Source organism: Artemia sp. Qi Xiang Cuo, chromosome 12, assembly GCF_049724085.1.
Source record: "Artemia sp. Qi Xiang Cuo chromosome 12, ASM4972408v1, whole genome shotgun sequence".
NCBI classification, from domain to species: domain Eukaryota; kingdom Metazoa; phylum Arthropoda; class Branchiopoda; order Anostraca; family Artemiidae; genus Artemia; species Artemia sp. Qi Xiang Cuo.
Window position 1 is genome coordinate 53850996 of NC_142805.1, and position 27172 is coordinate 53878167.

Consider the following 27172-nt stretch of genomic DNA (forward strand, 5'->3'; position numbering starts at 1 on the left):
ATTGAGTTTTTTTAGAACCAAATTTACGAGTTGCTATCCCTGCATTTAATTTTCTAAGTTACTCTAGTATAGAAATCTGTGAGCAGCTGCCAAAACTTTAGATCCAAACAAAATGTAAGTCCAGGTATCGAAGAACTCAGTTTGGCTTTACCAGTCTTATAAATTTTCAGAACCTTCAAGGGAACATAACAGCTTGACGAGTTGGGCTTGTTTTAAGAATTTCATGCGGCAAAACATGACCTTTAGGGCAACAATAGTGTTTGTTAACGTATTCATGTTGGCAACTTACTAATTATTGTTTTACAGTTTCTAGCTACGAGGTTCGCTATTCAAGCACAATTGAGTCAATACTGGAGGGAGACTTTGCTGTTGTTGATGATTTCACTGAATGCGGTCCAGTTGCCCCAGGAAATAAACAAACATGTCGTTTCACTATCTCCAACTTTACAGAGGTCACTGCATTTTTTAGTGTTGCTGCAGCAGTAGAGACAGAGATGGTAATCCTAATCCTTACGATTTTGGACCTTTTTTTCTAACATAGGCCTATGTCATAAAGAAAGATCTACGGGAAATGGGAACTTCCTAGGAGGGTGTAAAGAGGGAGGCTTTGTATAAAATAAGATGGAGGAGGAGCGTGCGTAGCTGTGTTTGCTTATACTCTTTTGAATCCTCCATTTGAATGTATAATTCTACCCATGCTCACTCTATATTTATTCCAAGAAATCGAAAAAAATTTTCAGAAAGGTGAAGTTCTGTTGTTGCGTCCTGTCAGAGTATTGGCTTATGTTACACCAATTTGTGGAAATGACCAAAATTTATTAAGGAACATAATATATTAAGATGAATCATCAATTTCCTATTGGACTGCCTATTTCTATTGTGACTGGGTCTTTATATGCACAATTTTTATTTGTTCCTCTTTGCAAACATCTTTGCAAGCCGAGGTTCAAACTTTAGGAACTTGCCCCTATTTGAACGTTTACTAAATATCCTCTTCATTATAAAAGAAATTTCTAGAAAATATAATGTTAAGCAGTAAGCAAATAAGGGGAATCATGTACAAAGACGATATCCTTCTCAGGTATTAGTTCAAATTATTTACTGCAGTGGTAAATCATAACTATTAAGCGTATTGCTGGAGAAACATTTTATATAATCTTTTTTATCCTAGACAATTAAAGGATAAATTAACATTAAATGAATAAAAAAACTATTTTTTAAGTAGTAAAGTTTTAAAATGGGTATTCAGGAAGCATTTAGATTCTACGTATATAACACTTTTCAGTGTAGCAAAAAACCAAATGCATTTAATGTATTATTTGTTTATTACTAGCTTGCCTATTGTTTGCTGCTCCAATCTCAAAATAATAGAAATTCAAGAAAAATTGCCCTTCGATAAACTCCCCTACACGGAAAATTTTTTCCTGGTGACAATTCCCCAGAATTGGAAAACCAAGTCCATAAATCAAACAGTCGATATTGCACTGAAACAATAAACGCGAACATCAGTTTTTCTTTAAACGGTATGCTTTCAACAATAGAATTGATCCCACACTGAATAAAATGTCTTTTGCTCGACATTTACTTTAATTGCCCAATAAATTCATTATGATTGCATATCCCAGAAAAAGATGTTTTAACAAAATTTATTTTGATAGGTGAAATCCTCCACTAACGAAACTCCCCCCCTTTTCCGACAATCTTCCGTGAAAAATTTCACCCACATGTAAAATAACGATAGCATTTTAATTTTAAAAGCAATGGAAAAATTAGGTTGTATACCAAAGTAATGAAACGGGTGTTGGCTAAAGATATCCAGGATTGGCTGAAAATAATAAGATAAAACTTTTAGAAAATGCTGAAAAAAGGATTTTTGTTGCCCTTTTTTCTACCTGCTTACACAATTACAACACACATCATGACATCTATCATCTATAAGGAAAGCTGTCTGCTGCTTAGAGTTTGGTTTGTAATTCTTTTTATGGTTGGCAATATTCTTGCAATTCTGAGACTTTTATAGATTAATTTATTTTTAATTAATTTTTGCCAGGGGACTGACCTTTGCTGGGTTCACGGTAGGCCTCTGTCAAACAGTTCGTGGTAACGAACTGTAGGCAAGGTGTAAGTTAGAGTCAATAGCAACCAAAACTCTAAAATACGAAATTTTGATACCAGTATATATATCAAAAGAATCGGATCTTTATGCTGATTTTAAATATATAAGTTTCATCAAGTTTAGTCTTACCCAACAAAAGTTATGACCTGGAAAAAATTTGCCTTATTTTCGAAAAAAAAGTTGTAAACACCCCCTAAAAGTAATAGAATCTTGATGAAAATAAAACCGCGAGATTCAGCTTAACAGAAAACCCTACTTTAGATGTTTCAAGCTCCTATCTGCAAAAATGCGGAATTTTGTATTTTTTGCCAGAAGAAAGAACACAGATACGTGTTTATTTGTTTGTTGTTTTTTTTTTTTCCCAGGGGTAATCGTATTGATCCATTAGTCTTAGAATATAGTGAGAGGGCTCATTCAAACGGAAATCAAAAGTTCTAGTGCGATTTTTGAGTGACCAAAAAAATTGGAGGGCAACTTGGCCCCCTCCCACGCTAATTTTTTTCCTGAAGTCACCCAATCAAAATTTATAGTTAGCCATTTTATTCACCATAGTGGATAATCTAATAAATATGTCTTTGAGGATGACTGCCACAGCTCCCGGGGGAAGGGCTGCAAGTTATGAACTTTGCCCATTATTTACATAAAGTATTTGTTAGTGGGAAGTATACAGACGTTTTCAGGAGGGATTTATTCTAGTGGGGGGAGGGGGGTCGGAAGAGGAGGTTACGTGGGAGGATCTTTTCATACAGGATGTTTACTTGGCGAAAGGGACGTTTCTATGAATGGGGCGAAGGATTTCCCAGCAAAAGTTGTTTGTAAATTAGTGTAGGTGACATTGAAGTTTAAAATTAAGTGAAAAAGATTATTATGTCGCCGAGAGGAGAGGAGGTGGGATTTATTAAAAAAATAATTATTATATAAAAAAAAGGATTTCCCAGCATTATCTAAAAAACGATCAGAAATTAAATAAAAAAAAAAAGTTTTTTCAACTGAACGTAAGGAGCAACATTTACACTTAGAAAGAACTGAAATTATTATGTACATGAGGGGTTCGCCCCCTAGTCAATACCGCGCTCTTTATGTTAAAGTTCGAATTTTGTCCCAATTTCAAACCCCTGACTCACAAAGGTTTTTTGATTAGAATAAATAACTTTATTGAAAGTACTAAAAAAAAATTTATTGTAAAAGAGCGAGGCATTGACGAGAGGGCGAGCCCCCTCATATACGTAATAGTTTCTGTTCGTTTAAGTTTTGATGTTGCTCCTTACTTTCAGTTGAAAAACTTGTTTTTTTATTTAATATATAACAATAAATGAAAAGGATAATGAAATCACACAAAACACTTAGCTCGATCATTGATGCTAGTCCGCATGTCTCCGGTATGTAAGGTGTTACGACATCATTTGAAATTCCTATCAAAAATCATTCTCCGCAGAGTTTTGAGCTGTTTGAGGCAACCGTCTTTGCTATCACTACTATTTCTTTATAGCAGAAGTTTTGTGGGGAACATTCAATGCTCCCTTTCAGTCAAGATTGTGCCTTTGTTACTTATTTTCATGTGGCAATTGAGCTTTCCAGCTAACTTGTTGTTTAACACTAGAAAATGCTACGTACAACATACCATGACAGGTGTAGAGAGATCAACGCATGACATGCCCCTCATCAAGAGTCAAATTATGGCAATAGTATAAGTATTTTGTGCCCCTGGTTCTATTGCTTTCCTTCTCCAATTATATTTCATAAGTACTGATAAACAGTTGTACAAAATGGTTCTAGGTGTTTACTCCCCCCCCCAGAAAATACCCCCCGGAAAAGAAAATACCCCCCAGAAAATACCCCTTGGAAAATAACCCCTGCGGAAAATACCCCCCCGTGGAAAATAAGGCTTTCCAAATTTGAAAATTTTGTTTCAGTTTTATTTTTTTATTTCTGTAGGGGGGGGGAGGAATTTTGATACTTGCGTGTTATGCGCCACTCACTCAAGTTTACGCTGTGTAAAATTTGAGAACACACCAGTTTTTACGTTAGTTTCTTCGTTACTCTAAAAATAAATTTGAGCTATAGATTTGCATATTGGAGGGGGGGGGGGTGTAAAGTATAGCGGGTCTGCATGCAAAATTTGTTTGGTACAGGTATTCTGCATATTAGGTAGATAGATAGAGAAGTGAAATATACGGCCATAGATAAAGATAGATAAAGCCAAATATACGGCCATGAACATAGTAAAATAACATAAATGAAAGGAAAAAATAACAAAAGATTTTATCACCGATCACCATGAAAGACTTGAATGAAACAATACATTAGCATAAAAATTGTACTTAATAATTGTAACTATAGTTACTGAAAAAAAAACCACTTGAAACTTGAAAAAAACACATAAATGAAACATAACATTTAATTTATACTGGGATTTTTTTTTTTTTTTGAGTTAACAACATTTTCAGATACCTCCCTATTCTTCTGTATTTTTTTTAATGACTATACCTAGAAAGAACTGTTTCCTGACTTCAAACTGTCCAAATACTTTACCCCCCCCCCTTATGTGCTAATATATTGCCCAAATTATATATTTGCCATATATTCTGTCTCTTCTCTTTGTGTTGTATCGCGCTAAGATGAAAAAACTAACGAAGAAACCGGTTTTTTCTCGAGTTTTACAAATCGTAAACTTGAGTGAGTGGTGCATAATACACAAGTACCAAAATTACTTCCCCCTACGAAAATAAAAAAACAAAACTCGAATAAAATTCTCAAATTTGGAAAGCCTTATTTTATAGGGGGGGGGGGTATTTTCAAGGAGGGTATTTTCCGGGGGGGGGGGTATTTTCTGTGGGGGGGTATTTTCCGGGGGTACTTTCTGCGGGGGTTATTTTTCGGGGGGTATTTTCCGCGGGGGTTAACGCCGGGGGTAAAATGAGACCATTTTGTACGGTCTCATACGAGTATCCATGGCTCTTTATGTGTGTCTTTTTGTATTATTATTCCATATTTTGTTTACAGGGAGACTTTTCACCTGTGGTTTGGTCCCAGCCCCTAAGAGAGCCTTCAACGGAAATAACAACCGAAACAACTACTTCAGACTATACAAATTCTTCTACTGTATTGACTACCGAAGCAACAACATCAACTAGTGAAGAGTCGACAACAGAAAGCACTTCTATGACAGAAATTACTACCGCTTCGAGTTCAATAACTCCCATGACAACAGAAATAACTTCCACAACAGAAATAACAACCCCTTCGATCTCACAAACTTCTACGATAGAAACAACTTCTACTACCGAAACAACATCCCCTACAACGACAAGGGTAAATTCCACCACAGTAATAACAACCCCAACGACTCCACAAACTTCTACAACAGTGACAGCCTCTACCACAGAGGAAATACCTACTACAGATCTTACAACTCCAGCAACACCAGAATCAACTTCTAGCAGAGAAACGACAACACCACAAACTTCTACAACACAGACAACCTTTACCACAGATACAACACCCGTCACAACCACGGGGACAACTTTTACTACAGAATTCACAACTTTAATGACGCCAGAGACAAGTTCCCCAACAGAAACAACAACCCCGACGACACCACAAACTTCTGAAACTGGGGCAACCTCTACGACAGAGACAACCACCCCCACAACTACAGAGGCCACTTTAACTACGCAAGCAACATCCCCAACGACTCCCCAAAACCCAACTACCACAGAAATAACAACCTTTACAAGCTCTCAAACAGAAGTCACAACTGATTCTACCAGCGAATTGACCACGATTGTATCAACTACAAAATCCTCGTCAGAAACGACAGATTCTTCAGTTACGTTCACTGTTTCTCAGAGTATGTAATTATTCTATGCATAATGTGTTCCAAAGTCACCTGACTTCATAAATAAACAAATTCTCATGTTAAGCATCTATAAATGATACTTCATCCTTTTTTCATTTTCTTCAAGGTACTCAGATTGACTCTTTATAGCAATTAATTTAAAAACAAAAACTTTCTGAAACAAAATTTGAAAGTATTCTCTCAAATTTATCTATTAAATTGAATTTTATCAATCAAATTGAATATTCAAATCAAACTAAATCGGGTAAAAATTACTACAAACACAAGTTTGGCTACTCCCCCATTCCTCTCCCCTAACCATCAAAGTTCTAAAACCTTTTGTACCATTTGCATTTTATTGAAAACTATATGTATTTTAAACCCTATGTTTTAATTTTTCGAAATATCAACAGAAAATAGAAATGAATCATCCCAAACTCACAGGAAAGACCAAATGAAAATTAACTAAATATTCAATACCGTATCTGATAATAATACCTGATAATTAGAATCCTGATAATAATATGATCCTAATTAAAATAATCCTGATAATAAGATTCTTGATAAAGATATCATAATAAGAATGATAATAATTCCTGGAAATCTCAGCAATTTAACATTTTATTTTGTAATCTTTTTTTTCAATGTTATAAATATAAATTTATAGTTTTATATAGTTTTTATATATATATATATGTCCCCAAATTTCCTTTTGGGAATAGAGACGGATGAACTGACAGAATGAAAACTCCAAACCACCTCAAAACACCGGGACAGCACCAAGTTTTTACACTCAGCCTTTCCTTGTCAGTGCATTTGTCAAGGTATATCTTTTAATTTTGTTTAACATCCTCCTCGATATCTGTCAAAGTTTCACCTTCCTATTCTTAGCTTTTTAGGACATACCCAGGATTAAACATTTCCATTAGTTTCAGAATAAATCTTGTATGTAAACAATGAGAAAATTGCACAATTTATAAAACTTTCCCTGGGGGCTGAGGGAGGAGTAGGGCATACCTGGAGAATTCTGATCAGAACTTTGGGCTATTTCTTTCAAGACTTTTGTGAGTGTTGGGGAGGAAATTCCTGAAGAGGGAAAGTGGGAGAGGGGCTAGATGGCCTCCAATCACTTCTGAACATCCCCCTAACATACCCTGAAAGTGTAATACTATCAGCTGCCCCTGACATATTCCTGATATGCCTTTTTGACAACCAAAATCGTCATAGGCATTCCCCAATCAATATCAAACGACATATCAATCGACAATCCTCAAAATTCAGCTCAGTCCCATTTTAGCGCTTTTGGACACACCCAGGGACAAAATTCCCCCCTCCCCTTTCTCAACGATAAATACTTCATGTCAAAAATGGACCAAATTGTATAATTTACATTCTTTGCCCTGAGAATTTTGGGGGTAGAGCATCCCTGAATGCTTAATTGTTAGACCTTTTGATTATTTTGAACAACATGGTTTTTCAAAATTTATTCAGTGTTGAGAGGAGTCAAAATAGGATAAGGGGGCTGATTATTCTTCGATCACTTTTCAACCTCCTTCTCAAAATTCCCCAAAATTTTCAGTTTAATACCCTACACCATTTCTTAGATATTGCCCACCCGATCTTTTGATAACCATCCTGCATATAATGTGTTTTGAATTTGTCTGACGTGTTCTTCAAAATTTTCTGAAAGTTTCTCCCTCGTAGCCTAATCGTTTTTGGAGACACAGCTTCACATGTGGTCCCTTTTCCCAATAATAAACTTTGTATATGAGCAATAGAGAACTTGCACTGCTTACAACCCATGCTCCAGGGGCTTCGGGGTCAATATAATTTCTGGAGAGCTTAACATTATTATGAACAAGACTGTTATTTATGAATTAGATTGAATATCATTGGTAGGGCAACAACTAAAAAGGAGGTGAGAGGGGGCTCGCTATCTTCCAACCACTTTTGATATTCCTCTCAACGTTCCATGCCCGGAACGTTTTGACCTAATTCCCTTAGCTGTTCCTGAAACACTGTGGATTTTACATATAGCATACGCATAGTTTGTTTCAATTTAGTTCAACATTTCCCAAAAGTAGTCGCATGGAGAGATAGTCCCGGTTTCAAGTAGTTGCATTCCCAATCGTAAGTGGTCGCATCCATAGTTGCAAGCAGTCACAGTCGCAGTCGGAACTAGTCACAGTTGCAACCACAGTAGTAGTTACCGTAGTACCCCTGAAAGTTTCAAGCTAATACCCTTACCTATTTAGATACGTCCTTTTAATAACTTGGATGCACATAGTATCTTTTTATTTTGTTTAACATCCACCTCGACAATCCCTGGAGCTTCACCTTAATACGCTTAGCTTTTCAAACAGTTCGTGGTAACAAACTCGGTTGTAACGGTGGTAACGAAGGAGCGACCCGGCTTAATAGTAACTGAAACTCTAAAAAACGGAATTTTGATATCAATGGATACATCAAAAGAATTGGATTTTAATGCTGATCTTAAATATATAAGTCTTACCCATCGAAAGTTATGAGCCTGAGAGAATTTGCCTTATTTTCGAAAAAGGGGGAAAACACCCTCTAAAAGTCATAGAATCTTAATGAAAATCACACCATCAGATTCCGCGTATTAGGTAACCCTACCGTAGAGGTTTCAAGCATCTGCAAAAATGTGGATTTTTTTTTTTTTGCCAGAAGAAAGATTACGTAAGCGTGTTTATTTTTTTTTTTTTTTTTTTTTTTTTTTTTTCTCCAGGAATGATTGTACTGACCCAGTGGTCCTAGAATACCGCAAGAGGTCTCATTCGAACGGAAATTAAAAGTTCTAATGCCCTTTTTAAGTGACCGATAAAATTGGACGGCAACTAGGCCCCCTCCCACGCTCATTTTTTCCAAGGGCACCAGATCAAGTTTTGAGATAGCAATTTTGTTCAGCATAGTCCAAAAATTTGATAACTATGTCTTTGAGGACGACTTAATCCCCCACAGTCCCGGGCGAAGGGGGCATGGTATTCCCAGATGGATAGTGATTAGACCATTTGACCATTTTGAACAAAGTTGAAAATTCGTAAATTTAGTAGTTTTAAAGGGAGGATCTGAAAAGGGCAAGGTTAGCTTCTCCCCCTCGAAGCACTTGTCAACATGCCCTGAAAGTTTCAACTTAATACCCTCAGCCGTTCCTGAAATGTTGCTGGTGCGCCTGTTTTACAACCAGCATGCACATATTGTGTCTTAATTTTGTTCAATATCTCCCGTAACATTTTCGAAAAGTAGTCACAAGTACAAAAAGCCGCAGATACAAGTAGTGGCAGTCAAAGTCTATGTCAAAGTCAAATAAAGATGACTTTCATAATCACCGTGATCTAGCACCCTGTTCTAGGCATAAATTTTGTTGTTGTACGCCTTTATATGGAAACGGGAATTTCACCTCCTCAAAATAAACCTCAACCTCAAAAACCTTAAGTTTTAATTTTACATGCAAATATAGGTGACTTTCAAATACTGCCCTATTCTAGACGTCAATTTTGTTGTTGTACGTCTTTCTATGGAGACACGAGTTTCAGCCCCTCAAAAATCAACCTCAAAAGACCTAAGTTTTATTTTTAAGTTGAAATAAAGGTGATTTTCATAATCACCGTGATCTAGTACCCTAGCCTAGGCATCAATTTTTTTGTTGTACACCTTTATAAGGAAACACGAATTTCTTCTCCCCAAAATCTACCTAAACATCAAAAAACCTAACTTTTAATTTTACGTTCAAATAAACGGGATTTTCATAATTGCCGTGATCTAGCACCCTATTCTAGACATCAATTTAGTTGTTTATGCCTTTATATTGAAACACAAATTTTACCTCCTCAAAATCAACCTCAACCTCAAAAAACCTAATATTTTGTTTTACGTTCAAATAAAGGTGATTTTTATAATTACCGTGATCTAACACCCTATAATAGACATCAATTTTGTTGTTTCACGTGTTTACATGCAAGCACGAATTTCACCTCCTTAAAATCAACCTAAAAAAAAACTAAGTTTTAATTTTACTTTCAAATAAAACTGGCTTTTATTATCACCATGATCTACACTCTATTCTAGAGATTAATTTTGTCATTCTACGCTTATATATGGAAACACGAATTTCACCCCCTCGAAATGAACCTCAACCTAAAAAAATAACATACAGCTAGATGAGAAAACTTTACATATTTGGAATCAGCGCTTTTTTCTGAGTCGGGTATTCCAAGAATCATTTCTCTTATAGTTTGTTTGGGGTCAAACCGTTCCCTTCCTGGACTATTCTTTCACCCTAGTCAAGTCTAAAGTTATTTATAAATCTCGGTTTCTTATCAAAATGTGTTGTGTCTGTATTTCTTACGTCCAAATTTAGTAGGAATTCTGAATTTTATAGTTCAGAATGGTATTTTTCTTCTCTGTAAGGTTACGTTAAAACCTTTTGCTGCACAAATAATTATTCATAGAAAATAATCAAAGAGCCAAAGGAACATTCTTCTGATTTTTTGGTCCCCTATAAAAATCTTAGATATTTAAATAACCAACTCTTGAATTACCTTGGCAAATTTTGACTCTTCGGAATGATTTTTAGTTTATCAGACCCCGTGTTTTGAAACACTCTGTAGCCAACATATTCAACCTTATCAAACAATAATCTTTTGTTTTTGTCACTTTTCAGGTTTTGTATATTATGATTGACGATAAGCTAACTTAGAAATAATTTATTTTGATTTTAGTGACAGGCTTTATTCATTACCTTCCTCTACTTCCTCGTTAACCTACCCTTATCAATAACTACGTTTACTTGATTACTCTCCTTCCAAATCGAATATTTTGTATATCTAAAGAGGCATTACTTTGTAGAAAACGTTAGTGCCAAAAATCTGAAGATGAAAACTATCTTAAAACTAATCTTTATTTATTTATTTTTTTTTTTTTACCAGTTGTAGTAAAAGAGTTTTAAGATAAATTAGAAAACATTTTAGATTTCATGAATTCAAAAACAGTACTGTTGTTTTCAAAAGTCACTTGGTTTACTAGTTTTTAAGTTGAAAAATAAAAAAAAGCTTTTTTAGACTGAAAGTAAGGAGCGATATTAAAAGTTAAAACAAACAGAAATTATTCCGAATATGAAAGGGGCTGTCCCCTCCTCAACGCCTCGCTCTTTACGCTAAATTTTTTTGTTGTATAAAAAAAAAAGATCTGTGAGACAGAGTCAAACTTTAACGTAAAGAGCGAGGCGTTGAGGAGGGGAGAGGCCCTTTCATATACGGAATAATTTCTGTTCGTTTTAAGTTTTAATGTCGCTCCTTACTTTCAGTTAAAAAACTTGTTTTTTTTAATTTAATTTCTGAACGTTTTTGAATTAATGCAGCTTTTATTTTGGCTCACCATACAGGAATAATTAAAACGAAATTTTCATATTAATTTTACTTTTTTTTTGGCTAATTTGGCTAAATGGCTTTCCCGAAATTTTGTTCTGACGCAACTTACGAATTAACTTATGTAAAAAGGTTGCACATTTGTTTATTTTTGATACGTATATTAGGCGGTTCATGCCCTAGTTAATGTTTCGCTTTCTACGCTAAAGTTCAAATTGTTTTCCAATTCTAGAATAATGATCCCTTAATCACAAAGACCATTAATTAGAATTAATAGCTCTGATGAAAGTAAAAACTAAAGTTTAGCGTAAAGAGCGAGTTAATGATTAGGGGGCAAACCCAGTCATATACGTAATAATTTCTATTCGTTTTAAGTTTTGATGTTGCTCCGTACTTTCAGTTGAATTTTTTTATTTAATTTCTGATCATTTTTTTTAAATAATGCTGGTAAATCCGGCGCCCCCTTCATAGCAATGTCCCTTCCTCCGTAAAAACGACCTCCATGGAAAGATCCTTCCACGCAACCCCCTACCCCCCGCCCCAAATACCAGAAAAATCCCCCCGGAAAGCTTCTGCATACTTCCCAATAACCAATACTATATGCAAACATTGGACAGACTTTATAACTTGCAGACCTTCCCCCGGGGACTGTGGGGGATTAAGTCATCCTCAAAGACATAGTTATTGTATTTTTTACCATGCTGAACAAAGTGGCTATGTCAAAATTTTCATTGGGTAACTTTGGGAAAAATGAGCGTGGGAGGGGGCCTAGTTGCCTTTCATTTTTTTTGGTCACTTAAAAAGGGCACTAGAACTTTTAATTTCCGTTTGAATGAGACCTCCCGCGATATTCTAGGACCACTGGGTCGATACGATCACCCCTGGGAAAAAAAAACAATAGAAAACAAATAAACACGCACCCGTGATCTTTATTTTGGCAAAAAATACACAGTTCCACATTTTTGCAGATATAGCTTGAAACTTCTATAGTAGGGTTCTCTGATACGCTGAATATGATTGTGTGATTTTCATTAAAGTTCTATGAGTTTAGGGGATTTTTCCGCCTTTTTTCAAGAATAATTCGAATTTTTTCGGTAAGACTAAATTTGATGAAATTTATCTTGATGAAATTTATATATTTGAAATCAGCATAAAAATCTGATTCTTTTAATGTATCTATTGATATCAACATCCCGTTTATTAAATTTTCGGTTACTATTGAGCCAGGTCACTCCTTACTTACAGTTTGTTACCACGAACTGTTTGATTAGCACATCTCAAGGTTTTATTAGATTTCCACTTTTCCGATTATTACTCTAAAATATTCATTACTATTAGGATACTGATGCTTATTCTTGCAGAAAGTTAATGTGTTAGCTATTATCCCTAATTCTCAAAGCCTTTCCTATGCTTAAAAGTGTGATATAAATCACATTATTAACGAAAATACCCTAAATTTTCAATTTGCCCGCAAAACACGTCGTACTCTTCTCACAGTCTCTGTTAAAGAATTCGTGGTAATAAAACTATCAAGTCTTATTTATTTCTAGAAAATGTAATATTTAAGTTTCATTTTAATGTTTACATACTGCTCCAAAAATCTATTGTCAAGCCGTGAAAGGCCAAGCAAAAAGCTTTGTAATATAAGAAGAGCTTATATGAAAAAAAAATCAGAAGAAATACTCATACAGGAAATAATATCTTGTAGTCTTATAAGAAAAGCATAGTTTTTTTTTTTAAATAGGTATGATCGAGATTAATGTTCTTGAAGATTTTCATGCCCGGTCTTCCACTCCCTGGGATCTTTGATTATCCACACACCCTGTACACAAATTTTTGGCTTAGTGCTTATCGTCTCTTCAGAGCTTATCAATCTTTGATGCTAATATAAAGAGTTCTTCATAAGTTAATAAAATTGGCTTTTGATACGTTGATATATTCTAAAATATCCCACATATGGATAAGAGCTTGAATCTGACTCGACAACTGTTATTTGAAAATCTATAAATTGCTCTAAAGGCAGGATTTTTAAATTGATAGACTCGAGAATTAAAGAACCGAATGTTAAACGTAATTGTGAAATATAGATAAGAGACATTTGAAAATTTAAAGAGAAGAATTATGAGATATCGCTGAATAAATCGCGGATTTCCGAGGAGCAAGAGAAGACCCGTAAACAATTGTTTCTAAGTAAATTGGAAAACTAGAATCATCATATTTAATCAACTTCTAGTAGCTCATGGTCTTTTCTCTCTTTGGCTTTTATGTAACTTCTTTTGATCTTTTCTCGTGAAATTGGTTTTGCTTCTTTTTAACTGCATGTTGCTTTTCTTTTTCTTTATTTTGCTTAATGTCTCAAAGTTATACCACGCTTGACACGTGCCACCTGGTGTAGGCTACGTGATTTCTTAGAGTTCCTACCCCTCGCTTCCATACTAAAATAACATAGAAACTACCAACTATTTTAGACTAACTAGAAGAATTGTCACAAGACTCTTGCTGCAGCAGAGCTCAGTTGGGGGAAGGGGTACTAAAGAAGATTTGCGCACCCAATAGATATTTACCCCCCCCCCCCCATTCTTCCTGGATTTGGAAAAATATCTGTTTTTTTTCGATTGCCATTTCACATTTCAGTTTTTTTTTTCAATTCAGTTTTCAAGTACTGTTTTCATTAAATAAATTGAAAAAAATCCCTTCCCTCCAGCTTTTGATAGATACATATTTGCCACCCCCTATTACCCCTAGTATCTTTCAATAAGTACTATTGTTGAGTTGCAAAAAAAAATTCATGTCAGTACCAGAAAAATTCGTTTATGCAGCAATTCCAACCAGTGATTTCAGCTTTTGACATTTTTACATTTTAATCTGATAATCTTGGATTCGGGCTTGCTACTTTAGATTTAAGTTGCTATTTTTCTTATAGCTGCCATTTTTGTCATCCTAGCTTGTTATCTATATTTTATTTATCTACTAATTTTGTTTCAAATATTGACATGCTCAGGATAGCTAAAACCTATGGAAGTAAAAAAATATTCTATTTTACTAAATATTTTATACCGAAAAGAGCCTCCTTATTCGCAGAAGTAAAAAATAATAGAATTTCAAATTGCAGTTAAATGGTTAGATAATTACTGGCTTATATAAACAATTCATATTAATTCTATTTTACCAGGTGTGGGATCATCAGCGTCAGCTATTCCCACAGAAGAGACTACAATAACCTCCTCTCAAGAACCTACCAGTGGTATCACTACAGACACTGTACCCCCTGAACCTCCCTGTACCGACGTGACGTGTGAAGCGTGGTTTCTACCTGTAGTAATAGTAGTACCTATTGTATCTCTTATTATTATTGCAGTGATAGTATATTTTTCATGCTTCAGAAAAGCGAAAACATCTTCAACTTTGATGAACAATCAGTCGGAGTCTTCATCTCCAAGGTAAGTTAAATTTTACTAGATATCTGAGAGGATTTAAAAGCCAGGTATTCAATAGGTAGTTAAAGCTAGAGCTTGGATATTAATGCGTTCATCTCTTCCCCTTAAATATCCCCCTCTCAGAGGATGCACGTGTGAAATTGTGTAAAAATCTAGAAATAATTTGATAAATTTATTCATTTCAAGAGATAATTCCAAATATATGATTATATTGGACAACATCTAAGGAATCATTACAGGCAACACAATAGTGCTTTCTAAGCAAAGAGCTAAGTCGGTTTAATGTGTTATTTACTTAGATTTTTTTTTTTTTTTACCAAGGCACTTCGTATGCAAGGAGTTGTCGTGAAAACTTCGTAGGGGGTTATTCAATTTAAATCTCTGAGTTTTAGTACCTTTTTAAGAGTCATAAGTGATTGAAGGTCAATCAGCCCTTTTTCTACGTGTCTTATTCCTCTAAAGGCATCCAATAAAAATTTTGAGATAAGTATTATGGTCAGTATATTTGAAAGGTCTAATTGTTGTGCTGCCCTTGGTGTGCAAAAAGGCTAAGGGTATTAAGGTGAAGCTTTCAGAGACGGTTGAGGCGAACATCAAACTAAATCAAAGCACAACATGTGCATGCAGCCTGTCAAAAGAGCTTTTGTCAGAACCAGCTTAGGGTGTTAAGTTAGAACTTTCAGGGAATAATGTGGGGATGATCGGTTGATCAAAGGGCAATATGTACACGCTGCTACTACTACTACTACTACTACAACCACTATGACTACTAATCCTACTACTGCTACTACTACTACCACTACTACTGATACTACTACTACTATAACTGATAATTATACTACGACTACTACTAAGCCTAAGGATATTAAGGTAAAACTTTCAGGAGTCTTTGAGGGGAAAGTTGAACTAAATCTGCACAAAATATACATACAGGTTAACAAAAGGGCATATCAGCAATATCTTAGAAACCGATTTTAGCATTAAGTTAAAACCTTCAGGGCATGATGAGGGGGATGTTCAAGTGACCGAAAGGCAATATTTCCATAGTATTACTGCTACTACTATTATTGCTACTACTATTGCTACTACTACTATAACTACTACTACTGCTGCTGTTCCTACTACTATTACTACTACTACTGCTATACTAGTTCTATTACTACTACTGCTACTGCTACTGCAACTACTATTACTACTATTATTACTATTTTTAATGCTACTGCAATGACTACTACTACTAAGACTAAGAATACTAAAGTTAAAAATCTTCAGGAATATTGATGATGAAGTTGACCTAAACCAAAACACAATGTGCGTGTAGGTTGCAACATATTACAGCACAACTATTATTAAAAATTATTGCAAATTTCGTTCAACATATCAAAAGTTAGCCAAAATCTGGATTCTTACAGAGAAAAACCGAAAAGACTTGAAATATGCTTAACCAATGAAAAAGAATCCTTAACAAACGAAAAAGAATATGTTAATTAAAAATAAAGAGATTTTAATCTTAAAAAGATTTTTTCACAAAAGAAATTTTTCTAAGAAAAGTAAAGAACTACATTAAACTGAAGATGAGCACAAATAAAGTCAAATATTTTTTCAAGCGCAAAACTATCATAGATCACTATCAGTGAATAAATGAAACCCAAAACGTACAAAAATTATAGTGTGTCAAGCTCAAAACAAGCAGAAACTACAACAGAGAGGAGTGAGGTCTAAGGTTAACGCCACCTTGGCCTTATCAAGACAGAAAATTCTTTGCCCTTTTTGGAAAACAAAATAAGTCAAACTTAATAGGAGTTTCTGGAATGAATATATATTGAACTGTCAATCCATATGTATTTGTTTTTTCAGTAAATATAGTAATGATACTGGTTTTCTTTTTGTTTTCGATGTTATGACGACTAAAAAAACATAGCTCGAAATAAAGATTGTTTCAAGTAAAGTTCAGATATGTTCTACACAAATTACGTGGAAGAGGCGGGAGTTTCAAACCAAATCACCACTCTTCACTTTGAAATCCTTTACTTTTTGGCGCTATAAAATAAAGTTTTCTTATCAAACAATTCGTGGAACAGAGCTGAACTAAGGTGCAACACATGCTAATCGCAACCGTAGCTTTACAAAAAAAGAATTGAATAAAATTACAAACATCGAAGGAATTGAATTTTTACGGAAAATCTTGATAAGTAACAGTCATTTAGCTTCAGGTCATCTACTAAGAATTACAAGCCCCCAAAATATTTGCCTGATTTTTGAAAAAGAGGCAAAATACCATTAATTTGGAAGTGACCTGGATGGAAGTTACACCTTAAATTCTGGATACCATGGAATATCTCTTCAGAGATTTCAAGTTCCTGTCTACAGAAAATCGAAATTCTGCTTTTTTTGAAAAGAATAGTCACAGATTCGTATTTTTTTAGTATTTTCCTATGGGTGAGTCTGTCGTTTGATAAAGAAAAATAACTAATAAACCAAGACACGACCGTGATTTTCAACCAAAGATCACCACAAAGTTGTTCTCAGCGCTCAATACAGAAAAAAAACACAACCCTTTGGAAGTTGATAACAGCCAGACATAGGAAAGACTAAAATGAACGAACAAAAAGACTGTTCAAAATTAGATTGGGCAAGAATTCTGTCCCCAACAAACCTGATTTTTGTTATAATGGTCAAAAGAAATTGATTTAAAATGTGAAGGAATATTAGTTGATTCTCTCTGAGTTGGTCCTATAAAAATATCCCCAGTATCTCTATTTATAGTAAGGTCCTTATGTATCTCCACTGCACTTCCATTTCAAGCACCTCCCTAAAAGATTGTAGTAAACCATTTGATATAGAAACTAAAGCTATGTTGCCCAAAAGAACTAAATGATCTGCATAATGTGCGTTCAGAACCAAACCAGAGTCATACTCATCTTTTTTACTTTTAGACTTAAGAGATTTATATATTGAAAGTTTGTATTTGTTCAGTTGTTCTCTTAACTAGGTTCTGTCAGTGCAAAACATCTAGCAGGATCACGTAAATCTTTAAACGTCACTCCCAAGCATAGGATTAGTTTCATTTTTCCCGTTATTTTTTTTTTATATATATATAGAGAAATCACTTTATTTACATAAATATTTACAAACTTCCAGAAGCCTGGTCATCCAGGCTTGTCAGGCACTATATCTTTTCAACTTAACATCCTCACATCTTTTAAACAAAAAACAAACAAAAAAAGACGAGACACCTCTTGCTCACTCAATTCCCCGACGGGTACCATTAATATTCGACCAATCCTTATACTGTTTGGCACTACTTGAGGTTAAAAAAAACCACATTAATCAAAATCATAACAACACAATGGCCCTTAGCAACCTACGGAAATCGAGTCTAACCATTTGGTCTAGAATCTCACCTGGCAGTCTTTCTCTTGTTAACAGAAGCTGGTGTCTGAGCGAGAAACCAGACCGAGTCGATGGTTTCCTTGATTGTTGAATCATACCTGTGTTACGAGTACTATATTGATGACGTTCAGAAACGGAACAAAAGATATTATGCAGGCACTGTGACTGTGACATTAACTATGCTCTATAGAACTGAAATAGACCAGAAATCGGTAGTATATGTAAAATCTTATACAGATCCCTTACCGAAGAACGAGAATCATTATTAGAAAGAATCCTGACAGCCCCATTCTGGAGAACACGTAACTGCCTAAGATGTGCAATGAATGGGGACGACCGCACTGAACAACAGTAAAGTAAATAGGCGTGCACCAACGAAAAATAAATAAGATGCAGTATTCTAACAGGAAAGAAATGCTTTAATTTACGCATCATTCCAACATTACGAGCCACTTTAGAAGATACACATTGTGTATGTTCTACAAACGAGAAAGTCTCATCCAGAATAACTCCTAGGTATTTCACCGTACTTTTCCAAGATATCTGGGACAGACCAGCATTCAGGGTTGTTAACCATGGATAGTAATTTTTAGATCTCCCATAAATAATCCAGTTAGATTTATTAAAATTGATAGCCAGTTTGTTCGATGTCATCCATCGTTCAATATTATGAAGGTTATATTCTAACAATCCGACTAACTCTTGCTCAGTACGAGCAATAGTCGTGAGATATCTATCATCTGCAAACAATACAAGGACCTTCTTTGGGCCTCTAAAATCTGAGCTTAGGTCATTTGTTAGGTCAGACACTGCGTTGCTTAGGTCGTTAATATAAACAGCCAACAACAGTGGGTCAAGTGGAGATCTTTGAGGAACACCGTACTGGATTGGGTAACGGCTAGACGCGATACCTCCTACTTCCATAAATATTGACCTATCTGCTAGATAAGATTCAAATAACTTAATCACATTACCACGGACACCACAATTCCTAAGCTTCCGTAACAAAATCTGGTGGTCAACGGTATCGAAAGCTTTCAGTATATCCAAAAACAATGTAGCCACCTTTATGTGACCATCTAATCCATCGTTTACCGCTGTCACCATAAACTGAAGAGCATGCTCCGTCGAATAAGCCTTACGGAATCCAAATTGATTGCTAAAAGAATAATTATTCTTACATAAAAAAGAATTCAACCTACAGTATAGCAACTTTTCCATTATTCGACAAGGACTGGCAATAAGGATAAGGACCACGATAAGGATAACCGACCGGTGATAAGGACAGGCAAAAGGGAAATTGGTCGACAATTGAAATAATCCTGTTTATCACCACCTTTGTAAATAGGTCTTACCTTAGCTATTTTAAAACAAGATGGGAAAACACCAACTCTGAAACAACTAATAACTAGATCAACAAACTTTGGAAGTAATTCCGGCAACACTTATTTAATAACTTTAAGTGACAAGAAATCGGCACCGGAGGCCGATATTTTTATTTCATTAATTACTTTTTCAACTTCGGAATCTTTAACTTTACTCAGCCAAAGGGTTACTTCACTCTCTGGGGGAAGGTATTCTTTGAAAGGTTCACCATCCAGTATATCTCGTTCAGTCATTCTTCTCACTCCAACACCAATATTCACAAAATGTTCCGCATTACTATTTGCCAGATTCCGTGGGTCATCATGTTCTGATAATACATGCCCTTTCTCGCCAATTATTGATTTAATAATTTTCCGTGTTTTCGCACAAGCACCTTCGCTTTTCTTAAATGCAGCTTGATGATAACCTCACTTTGATTTTCTGAGAAACTTATTCAGAGCATTATTATATCGTCTATAAAACCCTTCATTAAATATATTTGGGCTCAGGGTTTTCTCTTGATATAAATCGTGCCTCCTATATATAGACTTTAGAAGGTTTTTCGTTATCCACGGCATATTTGGTTCATCTCTCCTCGACTGTTTGTACTTAGAGCAACTTGAACAGAGCGCTGAAGTTAACTGACTATACCATTTGTCCATTTGATGACTAGGATCTTCATAGTAATTAAGGTGTGACCAATCCTGTGATGCTAGTTTACATTTAAACTTCCTAATCGAAGAAGCATCTAATTTAATCCCATTTCTTTTCTCTTTTTTATTTTGGGGGCTCGATACTTCCAAAGTCACCATAACAGCGCAATAGTCAGTTAAATCATTGATAATTTCCTTCTGATCACTAAATCCAGTATTCATAAAAATGTTGTCGATAAGTGACGCATTACTTTCACTAATTCTTGTAGGGATATTAACACTTGGATATAAATCGAAACTAAGCATGAGATTAAATAAATTTTGACAAGATCTATAATTCGCTAGCATCAAATTCACGTTAAAGTCTCCCATTATCAAACGTGGGTATGTTGAAACTGGAACTTTTTCAAGCTGACACTCCATCAATTCCAAAAAAATGAGAATCAGATGCAGACGGTGGCCTGTACATCAGTACAATAAACAAATGAGTTTCGCCCTGAACTATTTCACATACCATACTCTCCAAAACCATTTCTTCATATACTGAAATATCTTCTCTCCTCTTTACGTTAAGACCTTACCTCACATATGTCGCCAGACCACCATGCTGGTAATTTTTTCTGTTTTTCTTAAATAAATTATGCCCATTTATATCTAACAAAGAATCGGTGTTGTCACGCAGCCAAATTTTAGCTAAACCTACAACCTGAATGTCGCTCTCCTGAAACAACTCAGATAAATACGCTTATGAGCTATTTAGACCTCGACAATTTAAATGCACAACCGTAAAATCCGCAGAATGCGCCAAACCACGAATAATATCACTCGCAAAAGCATACTTAGCATCAAGAGAACCAAAACAAAACATTTCCATCAATGCAAATGTCGTCTATCGCAAATAGCGCAAGACCTAAACTATCACATTTTCCCTTTAAATAATTTCTTCGAGTTTTTTTTTACTCAATAGTAGCAATAACCTAGACTTACAATACATAAAAGAAAACAGTCATATTCACCAAACTTTAATAACTTTAGCCAAACTCATTTTTTTCTTTTTCTCTTCCTTTCCCTCTCTTTCTTCCAATCAAAAGTTACTAACTCCCTTCTATTTGCATCATTAAATTTGTGGGATTTCACGAAGAAGGTACTTTGCAACAGCACCATTTTGACCATGAACAAACCAGCAGGGGCATAAGGACTTTCCTATCCACGATTCAATACCCTTATCACGCAACCTTGAACAAAAAATAATTAACTTTTTCCTTTGTACACGCACTGATAAAGGCACAACGTCAGTGAGAAAGATTCGCGCATTGCCACCGATAGTTTTACCATGCAGTTTATTAGAATTTTTTAACAATCCGATTTTCACTTCCTTGGAGCTTAGCTTAACTTTGACAAATTTCTTTGCAGTTCGTAATTCTGTGACTTTAAACGGAAAATACTCAGTCACGCCTAGCCCTTCATTTGCCACAGCTTTAAACAAGTCCTTTGCCTCACACTCACTTTTAACATTCACATTCCATATGAGCAGATTTTTCTCCGTATCCTTACTTTCGACTTTTACAAGCGTACGTGTAACTGTATCCAACTGGGTCTTTAAAGTTACACTTTGATCTGTTGGAACCGCAGCGTGTCTTTTAAGATTCTCTGTTTCTGACACCACAGTCTGGACTTTCGGCTTTAGCTCGCCCATTTTGCTCCTTGCATCATTTACTTGAGATTCTAAGCTATTCACTTTCTCCTCAATTCGGTTAATATTCGTCGTGAGCTCACTTAATTTCTGTGTATCAATTCGCAAAATTGATCAAACAACATTGCTACTGTCCGCAAGTGTCTCTAGGGTCACCATGGTAATCGCTGCATCAGTTGATGACTGGCTTGACAGCAAGGAATCATTATGCTCCTTTCCCCTTCTTTCTTTTCCTTGTCATATTAGCGCCGAATCTGTTTCTACCTATCCAAACTCAGCAGTCAATAACCCCTCCGTAGGCCTATACACAGGAATAAGCTTCTCTCGGCTACCGTTGCTCATCAGCCAGCAGAATACTCCTTCACTTGACCACAATAATCTATCCGTCAAGGTCACTCAGTCCATTTCACCATCACACAACAAATCTTTAGTTTAGGTCATGCACTCCGACTTCTTACTCGTCTGAATTCATTCAGGCAACATTTAGGCACATTTTTTTTATCAATCAAAATTCAAATTAAGTCCTTTATTCATTTATTAACTTATTCATTTATCGAGCAAACCGGTCAGACAATGCTGAGAGTACAAGCGGGAGATAGACGCGTGCAATCGCCTCGATTGACCAAAGCAACACCAGTATTTTAAAGTCATTATAATATGCAGTGGTTGAGCTCATGAGTTCAACGGGAAGGGAAATTGGGAGGGCAGTTAAACTCTCATCTACGCTGGCGCTCCTTCTTTGGAGTAGAATTACAACCAAACTTCAAACTTGGTAAGTTTTCGTTTAATTTATCAATTCTACTCCAAAAGGAGCGCCTTATCTCCGCCTTCAAGTTCAACTGAGATTTTAAAGTTCAGCATGAGTTATACCAACATTAATGATCAATAATAGCCCTATTCATTAAAAGAGGATGTTGTAAAAAAATTCATTTATAGGAAGATATTTCAAATATAACAAATTACAGTGAATTAATTCAAAAGACAGATAACTGCTGACCACTTTCAATTGGTTTATTATAAAACCTTGCAAACGTTTTGGCCTTTTTCCAGCCTACATATTTTATGATTTGATCTACATCAATTCCTCTTGCTTTAAGGTGGGACGTTGAGGCAGACCTTGTGCTATGAGCACCATAAACACTGATATCTATACCTGCAAAAAATAAAACTTCTTTTATCCGTCTAGAAATAGATAACATGGACGCAGCAGTATGAGGCTTACGATATGTAAGAAAAAGTGCGTTGTTTCTATTCGGATATGATTTCATTCTAATATACCTAGCTAGGTGCGTCGCCGGACACAGGGACGACTCTTGAAAAGGTCAAAATTTAAGTATTGATTTGTGGTTGCCCGGTTTCAATGTTTTTAACAACACATTGATTTGAAAATCAAAACTTCCATCGTCATTATGTGCCATATTACTAAGTGATAAACTGGCCAAAAACTGAACTCTTTCACAAGCTGATAAAATCAACAAAACTGCTAATTTTTGTGTTAGTGTCTTTAATTGAAGATTTTCGATATCCCAAGCTGGCAGTCTAAAGAGATCGAATACACATTTTACATCCCAAAAACTTGAAATCTTGGGTAGACTAGGCCTTCTATTAAAGACACCTCTCATAAACTTCTTGGTGATGTGATTACTGCCTAACTGAAGGCTGGGTAAAATTGCCGATAGAGCACTCCTCGCAGTATTAATAGCAGTGTATCCAACACCTGAGTGAAAAAGTTCCGTAAGAAAGGTCAAAGTCTCCGATAGAGTTGCCTCCAAGGCATGGATTGTGTTTCTTCCACAAAAGTCGATCCATTTTTCAATGTAAACTTTGTACTGGCGCTTAGTCGAATCCCTCCATCCATCCATGATAATATCGACTGTGGAAGGAGAATATCCTTGGTGGTGAAGCCCTGTCGTCTCCTTGCCGGAGACGACACAAGCCGCTGTGTAACGTCTTGGACAATGGATGGTGCAAGGTCAGTTTCTGTGGGAGAGACAAAGTAAAAATATCATTTGGTAGAAATATTGGACTTCCTATTAGAAGCTTTAATAGTAGGAGATACAGTACTTGTGTGGTCCAATTTGGAAAGATCAAAATACCAGTGGACTGATCTGTTTCCACCTTCTGAAGGGTCCTCAGAAGTAAACTGAATGGGAATCCATAAAAGAAATAAGGCTTCCAATTCATTGCAAATGCATCTACGAAAAAACATTCTGGATCTGGTTTCCAAGAAACAAATGGTTTAATCTGAAAATTTAATCTAGTCGCAAACAAATCAATATCTATTGACTGTCATGCCAAAAAATTCAAAATAATAAATATTTCAGAATCCAATTTCCATTCCTTTTCATTATCCAATTTTCGTGATGCTTTATCCGCGATATTAGCAACCTCAGGCACATGTTCTGCAGATATCCACCCTTTGCCCTGCAATACTACCTGCCAGACCTTATTTACGAAATAATTACAAAATTTAGATTTTGATCCTCCCATTTTATTTATATAAGCTACTGTGGTTATATTGTCAGAACGCAGCCGAACATGCATGCCTTTAATATCCTGGGCAAAACATTTTAATCCCAGATAAACGGCCTTTGTTTCTAAGACATTGATATCAAATCTCTTCTCTTCTAAGGACCATTCACCTGTGGCCGTTTTCATGGAATATTCATCCACGAGTGCCCAACCTAGTTTCGACGCATCGCTGCACAAATATTTGTCAATTGATCAAGACTCAATTGCTTTAGAAGCATGATTGGCAATATCCAACCACCATTGTAGTTCCGAATTTACATCGGATGTTAAAACTATACTTGCCGCAAAATCACCCTTCGCGTACCTTAATGCTTGAGTTTTTAACAATTCCGCTTTGCGGTAATATAAAGGCCCTAATTCTACTGCTGGAAATGTTGAAACAAGAACGCCAAGAGTTTCGGCCAATTCTTGAATCGTAGTCAATTTTTGAAACCAAATGTATAACTTTCTTAATTTTTCTTTCCGGCAGGAAAATACGCATTGATCGCGAATCTAACAAAAAAACCAGAAATTCTATTTGTTGGCTTGGAATGAGAACTGACTTTCCCGGGTGGATCACAAACCCCAGCTCTGACAGTAATTTCGCTGTTTCATAGACATTATTTTTACATTCTAAATATGACCTTCTCAGAAGGAGAGAATCGTCTAAATACACAACTGACAAATACCCTTTTCTTCGAAGCAGAGAGATAACAGGTTTCATAAGTTTCGTAAAACCCTTGGAGCAGATGATAATCCATTTGGCATTGAAGTGAACGCATAACAAAGGTCAAGTTGAAAACAAAGCCACATTTGATCATCAAAGTCAACAGGGCGTTAATAATAAAAATCGACTAGATCAATAGAGGCCATATAACAATTTTTTGTCATCAAAAGAACCGCAGAATAAACACTTTCCATTTTAAAATAGTAATATTTGATGTTTTCGTTTAAATTTTTAAGATTAAGAATAAACCGAGTAGACCCATCTTTCCTTGAGACTGTAAAAACAGGATAAATAAAACGTATTTCCTTTATTCTGAAGTCGGGTACTTTAACAATAACACCTTTATGCAATAAAATATCAACTTCTTTTCTTATAGCCTGTATTTCTTCAAACGTAAAACTTTGTTTTTTGTTTTCAAAGCTTTTAGTGGTGTTTTCTCAAATTCAATCTTATAGCCTGAGGCTACAATATTCAAAGTATTCAAATCACTGGTTATTGACTGCCATTTTGAGATGTACTTACTAATTCTCCCAGCTTTAAAGTTATCAGCCAAATGTTGTGACTGCCTACTGAAATTAACAGCAAAATCATAAAAATCAAGGGCAGGGTATGTTAAATAGTACATACCAGCTATTTGCGATCCCTTTTCTGGAAATTCTGGAATTTCTGAAATTTGGACCTCTCTTGACGGTCCTGGCCCTGCCTTCTGCGATAATTTGGACGAAGGGCCTCGTTCTGCCATCGGCGATAACGGTAGGCCTCCTCTTGCACGTTTTTTGGTTTTCCAAAAGATTTTTTCAAATCCGCCACGGATTTAGCTTTAGACGTTGTTTTGGCAACATCTTTGCCAAAAAGAAACTCCGTGACTTTGATTTCAGGAGCACATAAAGCTGATGTTACAGGGGGATCTGGGCTCAATTCGAATTTCATCGCATGGCGTCTATTTAAACATAGATCGTTATTGGTGAGGCCAAGCATGTGAACTGCATCTGTAAGGTTTTTGACAACCTTTTCTTTAATATGCTCATTTTCTAGCTCAAAAATCGCATTTGGTGCCTACAAAACACAAAATGTTCAGTGAAAAATTGTCCGCTGCACTTGAAGTGCCTTAGCATCCCTCTGTTTAGCCTGTGTTGAAAGAATAGCCCAAATTTCACTATTCACTTTTGGAGTAACAATTTTATCGGTATTCGCAGGCTTAGGATGGCGCTCAAATAACTCTTTTAGCTTCACTATTTCCAAAGGCTGAGAGAAAGCTCTATTTGCAACTTTGGCAAGTTTCTTATGGATCTTGGGACACTCTTTGATACCAGAACGTTCTTCAGAAATCTTTTTGAATAGAGCGTCATTTAACGTGTTTTCTTTTAATCTTTTACCTTTGTTCTTTTCCGGAGAAGCCTTCCGCTTTGTGTCATGGATTTTTGTGGGGCTCCGAGAGCAAGATTTTTCGTTCCTAGAACTAATTTCAGGGCTCCGAGAGCCATATCGAGAACGAGTTTGAAACTCGTGCTCGATCGTGTCTGATCGCTATCACTTGAGAGTATTCTGCGACGCAAATGAGCTTTATGTTGCCTTCCACGCCTCTCACGATCATAATCTTCGTCGACTAAATTGTCCAACAATCCAATCACTATCTCACTATCACTCATTATTTAATTTGGTCCGAATCAAAGCGAATGCTAACGTCAACTGGTGTTGCTTTGGTCAATCGAGGCGATTGCACGCGTCTATCTCTCAGTTGAACTCGAAGGCGGAGCTAAGGCGCTCCTTTTGGAGTAGAATTGCAAATTTTTTTGCCAAACCATTACAAAATGAAATATCTTTATTTAACCTAGTTCAGACACTGTACAATTATTTGCAAGGGTTTTTGAAACTTCATCAACTTAAGTGATAACCACGCATATTTTCCCAGAGGGACGGTGGCTTGACGAGAAATACAAATATCAATAAATGTGGTAGGGTTTCCAATAGATAGAGAATTCAATATTAAGATTATTTTTTAGAATTATAACATCCAAGAACGAGAGCTTACCTGAATCCTCAACCTCCAAC

General features: G+C 35.7%; 2 protein-coding genes across 4 annotated transcripts in view; both read left to right on the forward strand.

Moving 5' to 3' along the window:
* LOC148946274 (E3 SUMO-protein ligase PIAS1-like) overlaps positions 1–27172 on the forward strand; it is a 506129-nt gene that overhangs the window by 405563 nt on the left and 73394 nt on the right. The window lies entirely within an intron of this gene.
* Positions 1–27172, forward strand: part of LOC148946276 (calcium-activated chloride channel regulator 2-like) — a 200303-nt gene that overhangs the window by 158142 nt on the left and 14989 nt on the right. Inside the window, exons 13-15 of the mRNA XM_089098334.1 lie at positions 307–497; positions 5120–5966; positions 14514–14781. Coding sequence (XP_088954460.1) covers positions 307–497; positions 5120–5966; positions 14514–14781 — 1306 coding nt within the window. The remainder of the gene's footprint in view (positions 1–306; positions 498–5119; positions 5967–14513; positions 14782–27172) is intronic.